The sequence below is a fragment of the Emys orbicularis genome, chromosome 3 (assembly GCF_028017835.1).
Source record: "Emys orbicularis isolate rEmyOrb1 chromosome 3, rEmyOrb1.hap1, whole genome shotgun sequence".
NCBI classification, from domain to species: Eukaryota; Metazoa; Chordata; order Testudines; family Emydidae; genus Emys; species Emys orbicularis.
Window position 1 is genome coordinate 187872031 of NC_088685.1, and position 18284 is coordinate 187890314.

Below are 18284 nucleotides of genomic sequence, written 5' to 3' on the forward strand. Positions count from 1 at the left end.
TGATGGGATGGATTGCACCCTCAGCAAGTTCGCGGATGACACTGAGCTGGGGGGAGAGATAGATACACTGGACGGTAGGGATAGGGTCCAGAGTGACCTAGACAAATTGGAGGATTGGGCCAAAAGAAATCTGATGAGGTTCAACAAGGACAAGTGCAGAGTCCTGCTCTTAGGATGGAAGAATCCCATTCACCACTACAGGCTAGGGACCGACTGGCTAAGCAGCAGTCCTGCAGAAAAGGACCTGGGGATTACAGTGGATGAGAAGCTGGATATGAGTTGGCAGTGTACCCTTGTTGCCAAGAAGGCTAATGGCATATTGGGCTGCATTAGTAGGAGCATTGCCAGCAGATGGAGGGAAGTGATTATTCCCCTCTATTCGGCACTGGTGAGGCCACATCTGGAGTATTGAGTCCAGTTTTGGCCCCTCTGCTACAGAAAGGATGTGGACAAATTGGAGAGTCCAGCAGAGGGCAACGAAAATTATCAGGGGGCTGTGGCAAATGAGTTACGAGGAGAGGCTGAGGGAACTGGGCTTGTTTAGTCTGCAGAACAGTGACGGGGGATTTGATAGCAGCCTTCAACTACCTGAAGGGGGGTTCCAAAAAGGATGGAGCTTGGCTGTTCTCAGTGGTGGCAGATGACAGAACAAGGAGCAATGGTCTCAAATTGCAATCGGGGTGGTCTAGTTTGGATATTAGGAAATACTATTTCACTAGGAGGGTGGTGAAGCACTGGAATGGATTACCTAGGGAGGTGGTGGAATCTCCATCCTTAAAAGTTTTTAAGGCCTGGCTTGACAAAGCCTTGGCTGGGATAATTAGTTGGTGTTGGTCCTGCTTTGAGCAGGGGTTTGGACTAGATGACCTCCTGAGGTCTCTTCCAACCCTAATCTTCTATGATTCTATCAATCTTCCTTTTAAAATAAACTAATTATCACTGTAACATTTTGCAATGGAAAAAAAGGCTGTGATTGGGTGTATATCCTTTACTTGCAGAGAAAGAGTCAACTAGAGTCAGAGAGCAATTTGTGCACCTGGAATATGGGCCAAACACAATTTAGGAATAGGACCTGCTGCATGGCAGAATTAAGGAGGAGTCCTAGCTGAGAGGAGCAAGGTGACTTATAGAGGAAGGACTTCAGGGCAGTAGAAGGGAGGCAGGAGGCCCATGGGAGAGTAGGCCTTGGGCTTCTTTCTCAAGGAGTGGTGGCAAAGGGCCATGAGAAACACTGGGAACCACAGGGAGCAAGCTCCTGTATGAAGTGAGCCTTGACCAAAGGGTAAGGCCGCAGGGAGGCAGACCTGGGTTGTTTTCCTACGGAAAGAGAGAAGCATAGAATCATAGAATATCAGGGTTGGAAGGGACCTCAGGAGGTCATCTAGTCCAACCTCCTGCTCAAAGCAGGACACGCAAAGAACTTTGAGAGAGGCAGACAGAAGCCAAGCCTTCAGGGAGAAATTCTGGAAGATGTTGCTTGTTAAAGGAGCAGGAAAGACTTCTGCTGAGTCTGTGAAGGGGTGAAGAGTTTGTAGAGGAGTGAGCCCAAAAAGGTGTTGAGGTAGGAAGTAGCCCAGGGAGTCACAGGCAGTCTGAGGAACTAGGCCTTAGCTCAGGGGTGGACAAACTACGGCTCGGGGGCTGCATCCGGCCCTTCAGACATTTTAATCTGGCCCTCGAGCTCCTGCCAGGGAGCAGGTTCCGGGGCTTTCCCTGCTCCACGTGTGCCATGGCTCCGTGTGGCTCCCACAAGCAGCAGCATGTCCCCCCTCTGGCTCCTATGTGTAGGGGCAGCCAGGGGGCTCCGCACCAACATCCAGCCCCCGCCCCGAGTGCCACCCCCGCAGCTCCCATTGGCCAGCAACCACGGCCAATGGGAGCTGCAGGGGTGGTACCGGCGGATGGGGCAGCGTGCAGAGCCGCCTGGCTGTGCCTCCACATAGGAGCTGGAGGGGGGACATGCAATGGCTTCCGGGAGCTACTTGAGATAAGTGCCACCTGGAGCCTGCACACCCCCCTACAACACCCAACCCCCTGGCCCAGCCCTGACTCACCTCCCACCCTCTGAACCCCTTGGTCCCACCCTCCTGCACCCCAGAGCCCGCACCCCCAGCTGGAGCCCTCACTCCCCCAGCTGCACCCCAACCCTCTGCCCCAGCCCTGAGCCACCTCCTGCACCCTAAACTCCTCATTTCTGGCCCCATCCAAGAGCCCACACCCCCAGTTGGAGTCCTCACTGCACCTCAACCCCCAATTTTGTGAGTATTTGTGGCCTGCCATACAATTTACATACCCAGATGTGACCCTCGGGCCAAAATGTTTGCCCACCCCTGCCTTAGCTGCTTGCTATAGTGTTCCTAGTGTAGAGGGAGGGCCTGTGTTCTCCTACCAATCACCAAGGAAGGTGGCATGAAAGCACCTGAAATAAAAGGTGTAAACCACTGATCCCAGAGTCAGGCTGAAGACCTGGCATAATGTCACTGGACTGTTGTTTATGGAATTCTGTTACCTTTTAAGGGATGGGACTGAACATAACCTGGCTAGAGGCTGAGTCACACGGGGATCACCACAAGTTTGGTGTGGCTGAGGAGAGGGAGTAGCAAGGAAGAGGAGTCTGCTGTGCCATACACAGCCATGAAGGTGTACACTGGCTGGTGAATCACTCTTCTGTTGAGGGAGTCCTAAAATCTGGTAGATAGCACTCTAGTGCTTCTTTTAAAAGGGGAACAAAATGTTCAAAATTCCAAGGGCCTTAAATAACTATGTAATTTTTTGAGTGTATGCATTAAACAACCCCAAAATATTGGAAGAATCTTAACTCCATGTCAGTGGTGGATAATTGTAAATCAGAAATAAGTATTGAAAGCAACAACACCATAGATTCTGAGGTGGAGGATAGCTATAGCTCTAGCCATGATGATGGGAAGATATTTAGAAGAGCTATAAACAGCTTTATTCTCCTACTTAGTTTGCTGCTTTTTCTCAGACCTTACTCTTTTTTCATACACAGTTGCTTGGTCACAGATTACTATTTTAAGGCCATGGTTAACAAGTCTAATTGATGTTGGGACTGTATTAAAAGTCAGTGATTATATTTTTTCATGTCCTTGTACTAGTATTACAGAGCCAGATCTTCAGCTGGTGTAAACTAATGTAGTCAGTGGCCTTCACTGATGTAATTTGAGAATAACTTGTCTGAAGTCAATGGAGCAACTCCCACTTCAAAGTTGCATAGGAGAGCAGAGTTTGTCCCTTAAGAGAAAAGGTTGAAAATTTTGTATCAACTCTAGTAGGCTTAAGAAACTCCTTTCATTCTTAGGTGATAGATGTGAATCAGTGACTGGCTCTAATGCAGAGGGTAATCCTGTGTTGCCAGCTCCCATCATTTTATTGAGTCTCACTACACATGGTGTTTTTTCTTAAAGCCCTGGCTCCCTAGACTCATAGCATTTCATGAAAATTGTAGCTTTTATTTTTATTTTTATTTTTTTAAAGGCTAGCCTTCATGATTGCAAAGAAAAGCTTGAATCCATCTCTTTAAAAAAGCTGATGATTTTGTGGGCTTGACTCATGATTTTTAAATGGTTGGAGTTGGTAATACTGGTAAAGCAAAGCTTATTTATATCTTGATTGCTGTAGCTTTAAAACTCAATAATTGGGAAAATACTTGTGTGTCCCATGATGATGGTTTAAATTTAATTTCCTACATACCAATTCTTTCATATATGGCTTCTACCATGACCAAACAATAGATGTAACTGGGTTTATGGACCCAAAATTAATCAAATTGAGATCTGTATTGCTATCCTTTCTTATGGGTACTAATTAATGGACATGTTCACATAGTGTTATTGCATTTTACAAAATATTTTGCATATTCATGTAGTGAATATATTGATCATTTATATAAATAAGTTTCAACATAAAAGATTAAGACATTTCTCTTTGGCTAAATGTTCTTCTGCCCCACATAAACCTCTGATATCCTGGTACTTTCAACAGCAATTCCAGTTAAAAGGCTTCAAGAACTAGAGATTCAACACAGAAAAATCTTACTAATCTTAGTTAGTCCTATTGACTTTTGGCCAAATCTCAAAGTCTTTACTCAAGCCAGCTTCAGTGAAGTAATATGGAATTTGCCGTTGAAATCAATGGCAGTTTGTCTGAGAGAGGACTGAGGATGAGACCATAGGACGTGGCCTTTTAATTTTAGTTCCAAAGCTTCAATTAGAAAATGAGGGAGAGGTCTAAATTCCTATTTCTTGTGGACATGAGCTGGTGTAAGTTGGTAGAATGACTCAGTGAAAGGAAACAGTTGTAGTTAGCAAGGTCTCTTTCTCAAGTTTTCTTATAACAGGACAGAAAAATAATTTAACTTGAGTGTAAAGTAAATGGATAAACTCCACAAGATAGAGTCTTGTGACTTGTCTTTATGGAGTCTTGCCTTCCTGAAGACATTTCCTCCTCTGTCTCCCAGATAGCTGTTCTTGTAGCCCTTCCCTGTTCCTCCACATGGGAGTGGAGATTAAATTAACTCCTTGTTCATCAGGAACCATTTACTGCCCCTGCATGCTCTCTCACCAGGGTTTCTCCAAAGACACAAGCCAACAAATGTGCTCAAACTGTGCCCTAAGAGTGTGAGAAGAGTTAATTAAAAATGTGTATTTTGCTTTGGTTTTGGAGACTGCATCCTTTTTAAGTCAAGACCCTATTCAGTAAAATCCACCATAGAATTCTTGTGCGCTTGCCACAGGAAGTCACAAAGTACTAGCAAAGAATTAAAGTCCTTGACTAGAAAAGCCAGCAGCATTTGTAAGGAGAGAGGGATCCAGCAATAACAGGTAAAAGTTCTTGGTCCCTACAAGTTATTGTTTAATATTGTACATGCAAAACACAGCTGTAGAAAGAGAACTTTTTGCAGTGTAAATATGCAAAAGATTTAAAACACTTTAATAATCTAATTAAAGTTCTGTGGCTTCATCCACGCCACTTATGTGATAAAACTTATTTTATGTTTTAACAAGTTCCTGTTAGCATACAACTCCTCTCTACACCTTCCCTAAAATGCTTGTGGAGCACAGGCCATGAAATGAAACTTGCAAACAAGTCATCCCCTAAGAATCACATGATTCACTTCAGCTTTTAAGGCGGATCTTCAATTAGAGGTGTCATTTCTAGTCATGCAGTAGAAGGCTGTAGAGCCTTCCTTTTAAATGAGGGAGGAGAGCACATATGTAAAGACAAACATGTCTTTTTTTTTAATCTGTTTGGTGGTTTTCCTGGGTGATTGCTTTGGATGTCAGCATCATCTCTGTCAGTGCTCTGACAGGATATTCATCTGTCAGGAGAGCAAAGTGATCCAGATTCCTCAGGACATTCCCAGGAACTCTACTGAACTGTAAGTAAGGAAAGGGAGCTGTTGCAATTTTCAAGCAGCAGCTTTGCTGTTATCTTGCAAAATAAACTGCTGCTTGGCAAGCCAACATGCTCAGTTTCGGAGGAGTCCAGGGGTTCATGTAAGAGACTTATACTAGCTGTTTTAAAAGCAGAGCACTCTGTCACACTCATTAAATCACCATATCCCCCTCAAAACCTTAATACTCTGTATAATAAGAGCCTCTGTTACTCTAATCTCTATTTTAACAGCTTAGTTGAGAAAAGATCAGTTAAATATTGCAAAGTTTGCAAATATTGCTTCAAAAGGAATCTATTTTTTTATTATTTGTATTATCCTAGTATCTAGGATTCTAAGCTTTCCTTACAACCTGCTTTAGCATAACTGAGTGGAATATGTACCATGTTTTGCCTGCCATAAGGAACTTAGGAAACGTTTTGTTTGTACAGTAGTAACTCTCTAGAGAAGTGTTGATTTGCCAAAAAGGAATTTGTGGTTTTCATGTGTAGCACTTTACAGGGTTATCAGTCACCCACCCACACCCCAAAAAAATTTCTGAATAAAAAGGTGATTCTCATAATTCATGGAAACACTGACTGCATTAATGATGATAAATAAAGCAAAGATTTAGTGTGGTCTCAGCTAATTGTTTTATCATTCTTAGAGTTTCTAGTTGTTTCCCATAGGATGACATGTACAGTACTAGACATCAGATATCTTCTAATTTGGTGACAAGGCTAATGAGATAATTCACACAAAAGCCAATATTGACCATTAAAATAAGCCAAAGTGTGTTCTCTCTTTTCTTTGCTTTAAAGCAGCTACACCATAATCAACTAATACCACAACCTAATGTAAAATAAGTATACGTGGGTAAATCCTTTAATAGTAATTATAGCAGCCAGTTTGGATGGAAGGGCCAAGGCAGAATAACACAGCTGATCATTCACTAGCTAGATTTTACAAACCATTTTACATCTGTTATACTAAAATTATCCCACAGCTTTTGAGCACAAAAGATTTTATTTTTAATTAACAGAAGGGGTGGTCAAAATTTGTGTTAGGCACGCAGCTTAAGTAAAAGCAATAGACTGCAGTGAGACTCTTGAAAAAAGGACTAAATTAACTACAGGAAGGCAGTGAATATTTAAATCATTATACAACCAACTAAAGGAAAAATAATCCATGTACAATTTGGGTGGTCAAAATCCTGGGTGAACCACACTCCAAGCATAGATGGCTAATTGTGATTTGTTTCTTTAGATTACACAGTTAGAATCTGCCATCTAGGAACTACACAAATCCTTATATCCTTGTTTTTATAAGGAAATGGAACTCTAAACATAGGCACCTGTTAAAGTGGAGGCTTAGTAAGGAGTGGTCAGCCATTTAAGGAGTTATCAGGGGATTGCTAATTAGCCAGCTTCTCAGAATGACTATTGACCCTGCGGGGTGTAATTACTGAAACAGGCTATTTGGAGAAAGCCTTTGTATGTTTAAAAACAGTAAATAAATGCTTTCTTCTTGAAATATTATGTATCTAATTATAGCCATGAGAGTTAGAAACACAGCCAGACTGCCTTCTCACTTACACCAGTTTTACATCCCTTGATGAAATCTCGTCCCCATTGTAGTCAATGATAAAACTTTCATTGATTTCAGTAAGGTCAGGATTTTATCCAAAGTCATCCCTAATATACATCTGTGTAAATGAAAATGGAACTAGACCCTCACCATGAACTGTGTCAGAACTAGTGATGGGTAAGCCTTAAAGGTCCATGCTGTGTCAGTAAAGGGACTGTAAAAATGGCACCTTCCTACTCAAGGCACTCTTTGCTGTGGGTCAGAGGTACTGATTTAACTGTGCACTCCAACTAGCACCGCAGATTCTCAATGTAGCTAGATTCTTTTCTAAACTTTCATTTCTTCAACAGTATCTAGGAGTCCAAAAGGATCCACCGTCTGTGGACCATTTTAATAATCTGAATAATCAGTAATGGGGGTGTGTCAAGGCTATATCCCTACTTTGAACTTTAGGGTACAAATGTAGGGGCCTGCATGAAGACTTGTAAGCTTAACTACCAGCTTAGTTCTGGTCCGCTGCCACCATCTTAAGAATTCCCTCCCTGGGAAGCCTTGAGAAACCTTTCACCAATTCCCTGGTGAATACAGATCCAAACCCCTTTTGGATCTTAAAACAAGGAGAAATTGACCCTTCCCCCCTCTTTCCTTTCACCAACTCCTGGTGAATACAGATCCAAACCCCCTTTGGATCTTAAAACAAGGAGAAATCAATCAGGTTCTTAAAAAGAAGGCTTTTAATTAAAGCAAAAGGTAAAAATCATCTCTGCAAAATCAGTATGGAAAATAACTTTACAGGGTAATCAAACTTAAAGAGCTCAGAGGAATCCCCTCTGTCTTAGGTTCAAAGTATAGCAAACAAGATAAGCACTCTAGTAAAAGGTACATTTACAAGTTGAGAAAAACAAAGTAAATCTAAGACGCCTTGCCTGGCTTTTACTTACAATTTTGAAATAAGAGAGACTTGTTTAGAAAGATGGGGAGAACCTGGATTGATGTCTGGTCCCTCTCAGTCCCAAGAGCGAACAACCCCTTAAACAAAGGACACACACAAAAGCCTTTCCCCCCCCCCCAAGATTTGAAAGTATCTTGTCCCCTTATTGGTCCTTGGGGTCAGGTGTCAGCCAGGTTACCCGAGCTTCTTAACCCTTTACAGGTAAAAGGATTTGGAGTCTCTGGCTAGGAGGGATTCCATAGCACTGTACACAGGAGAGCTGTCACCCTTCCCTTTATAGTTATGACACGCCCCCCAAATCACAGATAGTGTTGGACGTCCGGTTCCACACTGGCTGTGATTTCTTCCTGGAGCTCTAGGAGAAAACAGAGTTAATAAAACACATGTACCTTTAGACATACTACTGATTATATAAAAACTAACAATATGTTTTATTTCAAGAACAATTGTTAACCAGTTAACTCTGGGAAACTTTCCCGGGAGAGTGCATCAGCCACTTTGTTAGAAGCTCCCGAAATGTGTTGTATTTCAAAATCAAAATCTTGGAGAGCTAAACTCCACCGAAGAAGTTTTTTGTTATTTCCCTTGGCGGTATGAAGCCACTGTAGCGCAGCATGGTCTGTTTGTAGTTGGAACCACCGTCCCCAAACATATGGGCGTAGCTTTTCCAGCGCGTACACAATGGCGTAGCATTCCTTTTCGCTGATTGACCAGTGGCTTTCCCTCTCAGACAGTTTCTTGCTGAGAAACACGACAGGATGGAATTCTTGATCCGGTCCTTCCTGCATTAAAACTGCTCCCACGCCTCGCTCGGAAGCATCTGTGGTTACTAGGAACGGTTTGTCAAAGTCTGGGGCCCTTAGCACAGGGGCAGACATGAGGGTTGCCTTAAGCTGGTTAAAGGCCTTTTGACACTTATCAGTCCACTGAACTGCATTTGGCTGTTTCTTTCTGGTTAGGTCTGTCAGCGGGGCGGCGATTTGGCTGTAGTGTGGTACAAATCGCCTATAATATCCGGCCAAGCCTAAGAAGGATTGGACCTGTTTCTTTGACTTTGGAACCGGCCACTTTTGGATAGCATCCACTTTGGCCTGTAGGGGATTTATAGTTCCTTGACCCACCTGGTGCCCCAGGTATGTCACTCTGTTTTGGCCTATTTGACACTTTTTAGCCTTAACAGTTAGTCCTGCCTGCCGGATGCGCTTGAAGACTTTTTTCAGGTGCTCCAGGTGTTCTGTCCATGAATCAGAAAAAATGGCCACATCATCGAGGTAGGCAACTGCAGATTCTCCCAATCCTGCTAGGAGACCATCTACAAGTCTTTGGAAGGTGGCGGGTGCATTTCGCAACCCGAAAGGGAGTACATTGAATTCATACACCCCTGCCTGGGTGACGAAGGCGGACCTTTCCTTAGCGGGTTCATCTAGTGGTACTTGCCAGTACCCCTTGGTTAAGTCTAAAGTAGAGATGAATTGGGCATGTCCCAATTTCTCCAATAGCTCATCTGTGCGTGGCATTGGATAGTTGTCAGGACGAGTTACAGCATTTAGCTTACGGTAGTCCACGCAAAAGCGTATTTCCCCATCTGGTTTGGGAACTAGAACCACTGGAGATGCCCATGCACTGCTAGAGGGGCGGATTATACCCATCTGTAGCATGTCCTGGATCTCCCTTTGTATAGCCGCTTGGGCATGAGGTGACTCCCGGTAGGGTGGGGTTCTAATTGGGTGAGCATTACCTGTGTCAATGGAGTGGTATGCCCGTTCGGTCCGTCCTGGAGTGGCTGAGAAAATCGGTGCAAAGCTTGTGCACAGCTCCTTTATCTGCTGTCGCTGCAGACGTCCCAGGGTCGTGGAGAGGTTCACCTCTTCCACGCCACCATTCCTTTTTCCTTCATAGTAGACACCTGCAGGCCACTCCGCGTCATCAGTTTCCTGGGCTGTAAACTGGCAAACGTTTAATTCTCTAGAATAAAAGGGCTTAAGAGAATTAACATGGTATACCTTAGGCTTTATGTTGGAGGTGGGGGAGGCTATGAGATAGTTAACAGCTCCTAGGCGCTCCTGGACCGTGAATGGTCCTTCCCACGACGCTTCCATTTTATGGGCCTGGAGCGCCTTTAAGACCATGACTTGGTCTCCTACTTTGAAGGACCATTCTCTGGAATGGTTATCATACCAGGCCTTTTGCTCTTCCTGAGCATCCTTTAGGTTTTCTTTAGCAAGGGCTAAAGAGTGTCGGAGGGTGTTTTGTAGGTTGCTTACAAAGTCTAGAATGTTAGTTCCTGGAGAAGGCGTAAACCCCTCCCATTGCTGCTTCACCAACTGTAATGGCCCCTTAACCTCGCGGCCATACACAAGTTCAAATGGTGAAAACCCTAAACTGGGAAGTGGTACAGCCCTGTAGGCAAAAAGCAACTGCTGCAACACTAGGTCCCAATCATTGGAGTGTTCATTTACGAATTTACGTATCATGGCCCCCAAAGTTCCATTAAACCTCTCCACCAGACCATTGGTTTGATGGTGATGAGGGGTGGCAACCAAGTGATTCACCCCATGAGCTTCCCACAGGTTTTTCATGTTCCCTGCCAGGAAATTAGTTCCCGAATCTGTAAGGATGTCGGAGGGCCAACCTACCCTGGCAAAAATGTCTGCTAATGCCTGGCACACACTTTTAGCCTTGGTGTTGCTTAAGGGTACAGCTTCTGGCCATCGGGTAGCAAAATCCATGAAAGTCAGTACGTACTGCTTTCCTCTGGGTGTCTTCTTTGGGAAAGGACCCAGAATATCCACAGCTACTCGCTGAAATGGGACCTCAATTATGGGTAGTGGCTGGAGAGGGGCTTTAACCTGGTCTTGGGGCTTTCCCACTCGTTGGCACACCTCACAAGACCGGACATAATTAGCAACGTCCTTGCCCATTCCCTCCCAGTGGAAGGACTTCCCCAACCGGTCTTTGGTTCTGTTCACCCCAGAATGGCCACTGGGATGATCATGGGCTAAGCTCAAGAGCTTTACCCGATACTTAGTGGGAACTACCAACTGTCTTTGAGGATGCCAGTCTTCCTGGTGCCCACCAGAAAGAGTCTCCTTGTATAAAAGTCCTTGTTCTACAACAAACTGGGATCGGTTAGAAGAGCTGAGAGGCGGTGGGGTGCTCCGTGCCGCCGCCCAAGCTTTCTGAAGGCTGTCATCTGCTTCCTGCTCGGCCTGGAACTGTTCCCTTGATGCTGGAGACATCAGTTCCTCCTTGGACTGTGGACTGAGGCTTGGTCCCTCTGGAAGCGATGCAGGTGCTGGGGCTGTTTCCATTGACTGTGAACCGCTGTCCGCTGGTGCACTATGTGGTATTTCAGGCTCTGGCTGAGCCTCTTGGGTAGCGTTATCTGCTGCTTCCACCAGTTCAGACTCGCTGGTGCCCTCTGGCATTGGAGTTGTAGACGGGCTTGCAAGCGCTGGACTCAGTGCTGGCAATGGTTCTGGTGCTGGGTGCGTTGCCAGTTCCGGTTCTGGGACTGGCCTTGGCTGGGTCTCTGGGATTGGATCCACTACGGCTGTTGCAGTCGTTGGCAGGGGATCCGGTTCCACCACCTGTGTTTGGGTCTCCGGTAACACAGACGGGGTCCTGGTGGACGGCTCAGGAACAGGGATGGGGGTGAAAGCTTGCTTAGCCTGGCTGCGGGTGACTATTCCCACCCTCTTGGCTAGCTTCACATGGTTGGCCAAGTCTTCCCCCAGCAGCATGGGAATGGGATAATTGTCATAGACTGCAAAAGTCCACATTCCTGACCAGCCCTTGTACTGGACATGCAACTTGGCTGTAGGCAAGGTTACAGACTGTGACACGAAGGGTTGAATTGTCACTGTAGCCTCCGGGTTGATGAGTTTGGGGTCCACTAGGGATTGGTGGATAGTTGACACTTGTGCCCCAGTGTCCCTCCAAGCGATAACCTTCTTTCCGCCCACTCTCAAGGTTTCCCTTCGCTCCGAAGGTATGAGAGAGGCATCTGGGTCTGGGGTTCTTTGGTGTGATTGGGGTGTAATGAACTGTAATCGGTTGGGGTTCTTGGGGCAGTGAGCCTTTATATGCCCCAGTTCATTACATTTAAAACATCGCCCTGCTAAGGTATCACCGGGGCGATGTTGGTTGATGGAGACTGGTGTGGTGGGGTGAGAAGGCGTCTGGGGTTTCCCTTGGGATGTGGGTGGGGCCTTGGGTTGTCCCCGGTGATAAGGTTTTGTTTCGGCTTGCCCCTTTTGATATTCGCTCCAACTGCTACTAGCTTTTTTCTTTTCTGTCACCTCCACCCATTTGGCTCCAATCTCCCCCGCCTCGGTTACAGTTTTGGGCTTCCCATCTAGGATGTACCTTTCTATTTCCTCAGGAACACCCTCTAAAAACTGCTCCATTTGCAATAGGAAGGGCAACTCTTCCGTAGATTTAACATTTGCTCCTGATATCCAGGCATCCCAATTTTTTCCAATGTGGTAGGCATGTCGGGTAAATGACACATCAGGTTTCCACCTTAGGGCTCTGAACCGCCGACGGGCATGCTCAGGTGTTAGCCCCATTCTGATTCTGGCCTTGTTTTTAAAAAGTTCATAACTGTTCATGTGTTCCTTAGGCATTTCAGCCGCCACCTCTGCTAAGGGTCCACTGAGCTGCGGCCTCAGCTCTACCATGTACTGGGTTGGAGGGATGTTGTATCCAAGGCTGGCCCTTTCAAAATTTTCTAAGAAGGCCTCAGTATCATCGCCTGCCTTGTAGGTGGGGAATTTCCTGGGATGGGAAGTGGTACCTGGAGAGGAGTTGTTAGGATGGTCTGATGCACCCTGCCTAGTCCTTGCTGCTTCCAGTTCCATCTCTTTTTCTTTCAGCTCCATCTCTCTTTCATGGGCCTCCTGTTTGGCTTTTTCTTCTCTTTCATGGGCCTCCTGTTTGGCTTTCTCTTCTCTTTCATGGGCCTCCTGTTTGGCTTTCTCTTCTCTGTCATGTTTGGCTTTTTCCAGCTCCATCTCTCTCTTGTGGGCCTCCTCTTCAAGTTTTTTAATTTGAAGCAGTCTTTGATGTTTTCTTTCATTTTCTTCTGCTTCTAGTTTGGCCAGTTCTATTTTGTTAGCTACTTCTTTGGTAGTCATTTTTCTGTTTTCTTGTGCTGGGTCACACCCCTCTGCAGTTGACTGAAACTGGGATGTACCTAGCTCTGGCTGCTGCTGAGTTAACAGAGACTTTCTAACAAGCTACTCCCGAGGATGTAAAAAGAAAAAAAAAAAACAATTCAGTTTGTAAATTACCTTTACCAGATCAAAGTTTGCTCACTTATTGAACCGTTCTCTTAACAAAGGACCTTGTTAAAAAAACTTAACACCTCTGCCTTCAGGCAAGGAGAGATAAGATATGCATCTACCTTCAGCTCTGCTCTCCAAGCAGCTAGAAGGAAAAAAAAAAATCTCTTACTGGCTTTTGGGTTTAAAATGATCCCACCACTGCCACCATGTCAAGGCTATATCCCTACTTTGAACTTTAGGGTACAAATGTAGGGGCCTGCATGAAGACTTGTAAGCTTAACTACCAGCTTAGTTCTGGTCCGCTGCCACCATCTTAAGAATTCCCTCCCTGGGAAGCCTTGAGAAACCTTTCACCAATTCCCTGGTGAATACAGATCCAAACCCCTTTTGGATCTTAAAACAAGGAGAAATTGACCCTTCCCCCCTCTTTCCTTTCACCAACTCCTGGTGAATACAGATCCAAACCCCCTTTGGATCTTAAAACAAGGAGAAATCAATCAGGTTCTTAAAAAGAAGGCTTTTAATTAAAGCAAAAGGTAAAAATCATCTCTGCAAAATCAGTATGGAAAATAACTTTACAGGGTAATCAAACTTAAAGAGCTCAGAGGAATCCCCTCTGTCTTAGGTTCAAAGTATAGCAAACAAGATAAGCACTCTAGTAAAAGGTACATTTACAAGTTGAGAAAAACAAAGTAAATCTAAGACGCCTTGCCTGGCTTTTACTTACAATTTTGAAATAAGAGAGACTTGTTTAGAAAGATGGGGAGAACCTGGATTGATGTCTGGTCCCTCTCAGTCCCAAGAGCGAACAACCCCTTAAACAAAGGACACACACAAAAGCCTTTCCCCCCCCAAGATTTGAAAGTATCTTGTCCCCTTATTGGTCCTTGGGGTCAGGTGTCAGCCAGGTTACCCGAGCTTCTTAACCCTTTACAGGTAAAAGGATTTGGAGTCTCTGGCTAGGAGGGATTCCATAGCACTGTACACAGGAGAGCTGTCACCCTTCCCTTTATAGTTATGACAGGGTGCTATAAAAGAGGCAAATGCATTCCTCTTTCTGCTGGCATCATTTCTTTTTGCCAGGGTTCAGCTTCTGCCAGCTGCTTTTCACTCAGGTGCTGATTGTGTGAGAGAGAGCAGAAATACAGTACTGTTCTTTTTTTTTTTTTTTCCCCTCGCTTTCCTCTGCAGCATGGCCACAGGTCATTTGCAGGTTTAAACTAGTGTAAATGGTGACTTCTCTGTAACTTGAAGTATTTAAACCATGATTTTAGGACTTGAGTAACTCGGCCAGAAGGTAGGGGACTATTTCAGGAGTGGGTGAGGTTCTGTGGCCTGTAATGTGCAGGAGGTCAGACTAGTTGATCACAATGGTCCTTTATGACCTTAAAGTCTATGAGACAGAGGATCTGGGTGTCTTCAGCATACTTCTGGCATTTCACCCTGTTGTTTCACTAGCTCTCCTAATGAGATGCTGAATAATATGATGAGCCCTGGGCCTCTATATGTGAAAGCTTTAGAAATGGAGGAAGACGTGCCCATTGCAAACCTGTGGGGTCAGTCCAAAAGAAAGGACGGGAGCCATTTCAGGGTGTCTCTGTTCCACCCCGGCAGTTTCTTAGAATCAGCACAGACGTACCAGGTGATTTGTTGTATCAGTTAAACCAGAGAAGTAATACAGGATGAGTATGGATGTTTCCCTTTACTCTGGAAAGGGGTCATCTACTCAAGAGCAACATGTGTTGTTTTGGAATCATGCCCTGACCTGAAGTTTGACTGAGAGGAAAATCTCAGACACTGGCTGCTAACAAGTGACATGTCTTTTTTTGATTACCTTACTGAGAAATGGGAGCTCAGACATTAGGAGTTGATTGTGGGCTCTCCAGCATTGCACAATGGCTTCCTCATTATTCTTTGGGCTATTGCACACTTTAGAGCAGGCACTGATTCACCTCATCAAAGGAAGTGTTGGCGATCTGTCAGGAGAGTTCACAGGAGTTGTGCTTGTTCTTACCGTCCAGAAATGATGTAGAGGTCCAAGTCACAGGTGGTGGCCCTCATTGCAGTTATTGTTTCCATGACTACTACTTATGTGCATAGGCCAAATTATTGGAAGGAGAATGTTCTGTTTCCAGTTGTTTTCTTGCTTAGGAGGCCTGCCTGGATGGAATTTGGCAGGGTCCAAGATTTCAAGAAGGAGACCTCCATGATGGTTTCTTATCCTTGCCTGAGGGAGAAGGTGCTCTGTTCAGGACAAAAAGATGGTTCTTGCATTTCTTATGGCCTCATCCAGCTGAAAAGTCTGTCCAGAATGTGGCCAGCTGAGTGTCTCTGGTGATAACCCAAGAGAAATCAAAGGTGGAGACTTCAGATAGAAAGAAAGTTTTGGATTAGTGTATCAAAGGGTTAGTTAGCCAGTTGGGAGACATCTCTAAAAACCAGTGGTGTCAATTAAAAGCACCCCTCTTAAATATAGGACACTATGCTTATTTAGGATTTAAAAGTTTTTGAAGTCATATTTAACGTTTGTCTCTCTTCTTCCTGTTCTTTGTTGACATTAAATTAGGTGTGGGTAAACTCTTTAGGGTTTTTTTTTTTTTTTTTTTAAACAGATCCTTCTTGAGATTTGACAAAATACACTTAACAACAAAAAGGTCTGACACGCTGTACTTCATGTTTTCATCTGGGAGTGGAAGTAGAAATACCATGAAAGAAGTTACTCTTATAACAATACATTGTTCTTCTATAGGGCCTTTCATCTGAGGGGAGGTGGTATCTCACAAAACTGGGTGACTGGGCAGCAAAATGACAGATGAAATTCAATGTTGATAAATGCAAAGTAATGCACATTGGAAAACATAATTTCAACTATACATTCAAAATGATGGGCTCTAAATTAGCTGTTACCATTCAAGAAAGAGATCTTGGAGTCATTATGGATAGTTCCCTGAAAACGTCTGTTCAATGTGCAGTGGCAGTCAAAAAAGCTAACGGAATGTTAGGAACCATTAGGAAAGGGATATAATAAGACAGAAAATATCATAATTCCACTATATAGATCCATGATCTGCCACACACCTTTAATATCATGGGCAGTTCTGGTCACCCCATCTCAAGATTTCACCACATGTATTGTGTACATTTTGAAAATCAGCATTCCAGTTTCACCAAGTGGTTTAGGATCAGGGCCGGCTCCAGGGTTTTGGCCGCCCCAAGCAGCCGCCCCCCCAAAAAAAAGTCGCGATCTGCGGCGGAGTGAGGGACCGTCCACCGAATTGCCGCCGAATAGCTGGACGGGCCGCCCCTCTCCGGAGCGGCTGCCCCAAGCACCTGCTTGACAAGCCCTGTTTAGGATGAATCATCACTGGTAAGGAATATATTTTGACCATTTTCTCTCAAACCTCAAACATTGGATTTTTCTTGCCTTCTGCACAGGAGTCTTTGTACTGTTGCTCAAAGCTTTTAGACTATCATGTCAAGCTTGGGTGGATGTCTGACCATTGAATAGTCAGCCACCTTGAAATAGCAAATTCTGGATCAAGCACAAACAAGCTAGATGTAAAATCTAACAACTTGAACAACAGCTACAAACCCTATTGTTTGCATCAGGATTTGCTATAGTATTATCTCAATCTTTAGTGTAGCAAAATTTATAAAATAAAGGCTTATGCTGTCATCAGGTAATTATCACAGGAATTAGCTGTTCCCATATTTTCAACAGTGCTGGTCAGTTGTATTAAAAACAAGGTGTCTTGTGCCAGGTTACTTAAGAGATACTTAAGTCCAGGCTCTGAGATTCAATAATGAGAAATGTAGTTGTGTGCAACTATCAATAGGGCTCCTAAAACAGAAGTGACTAGCCCCCAACAGCTTGATTCTCTTCTGTCTTGCACTGGTATAAATTATAACTATCTCTAGTGAAGTCAATCAAATTACACAGATGTAAAGCTTGTGAGAGGAGAATCAGGTCTTCTGAGGCCTGTCCCAGCATGCACTAGACTCAGTGTAAAACCTAGAATAGGTCATCTTGGGCTCTTCCAAAGTCCTTCTGAGGGACCTAGAGGAACTAGATACTATCCATGGAAAAGATGAGGAGAGGAGAAAACTGAACAGAGTACTAAACAAGAAATACAGTCATATAAGCAGAAGGTACCATGGGAAGGAGAGAGAATGAAACAGATAAAACAAAGGAGAAGATGAAAGGAAAGGCTAACAGGCCCAGGCAGAGGAAAAAGGCAAAGAAGGGAGAAGTATGTGCAGGAGCAGAAACATCAGAAGTAGAGACATTCAGTAACCAATAGGAGAAGGGATAAGACAAGAACAGAAAGAAATTAAATAAATTCAGAAGGTCAAAAAAAGAATAGAATTAGTACAAAGGATAGAGAAAACAAAAGTCTAGGGAAATAGAGGGAGTTGGGGTGGAAAACTTAAACACAAAAAATCAGATGGAGTCTGAAAAGATAAAGAAGCAAGAAATTTGCACACAAAAAATAGGAAAATAGGTTTTGTGTGTGTGTGTCTAATTTCATGTTAGTGGTAAATTTACATTTTTCCATTTCCTACTATCCCTGAAATCAATCAGAGCCCAGTCTGGAAATCAAGTTCAGATTTCTCAACAGCAAGGATGTGTATGAAAAATACCAAATCCCATAATGGTTCTGATGCAGAACACTCAGTTCCCTGCACTTCCTCTTTTCTGGTGGCCTGAGTCCTTGCCTCAACCTTTTAGCTCCTTTCATCTCCCTCCTCCACACAACATTGCTCTTGGAGGAGTCACTCCCACCCCCATGCTTTTGACCTTTGTCTACCTTTGAATATCTAAAAATTAACTGGACTGAGCCTTAGAAAATAGACAATTCAGATTTGTCAGGGGAATGGAGTAGATGATCTAACTTGTAAATTCTATAGCTGAAACCCTGGTCCCACTGAAGTTAATGGGAGTTTTGCTATTGACTTCAATGGAGCCAGGATTTCACCCTACAATTCCCTTTCACCTTCTAATTCCTTTCATCCCAGCACTCTACCACAATCAGGTTCCATCACTCGTTGAATTCCTAGAGGCGTA

The 18284-nt window shown here is 44.2% G+C and overlaps 1 protein-coding gene across 1 annotated transcript in view; it reads left to right on the plus strand.

Moving 5' to 3' along the window:
• Positions 1-5213: 5213 nt before the first annotated feature.
• FSHR (follicle stimulating hormone receptor) overlaps positions 5214-18284 on the plus strand; it is a 172772-nt gene continuing 159701 nt past the window's right edge. Inside the window, exon 1 of the mRNA XM_065400920.1 lies at positions 5214-5398. Coding sequence (XP_065256992.1) covers positions 5214-5398 — 185 coding nt within the window. The remainder of the gene's footprint in view (positions 5399-18284) is intronic.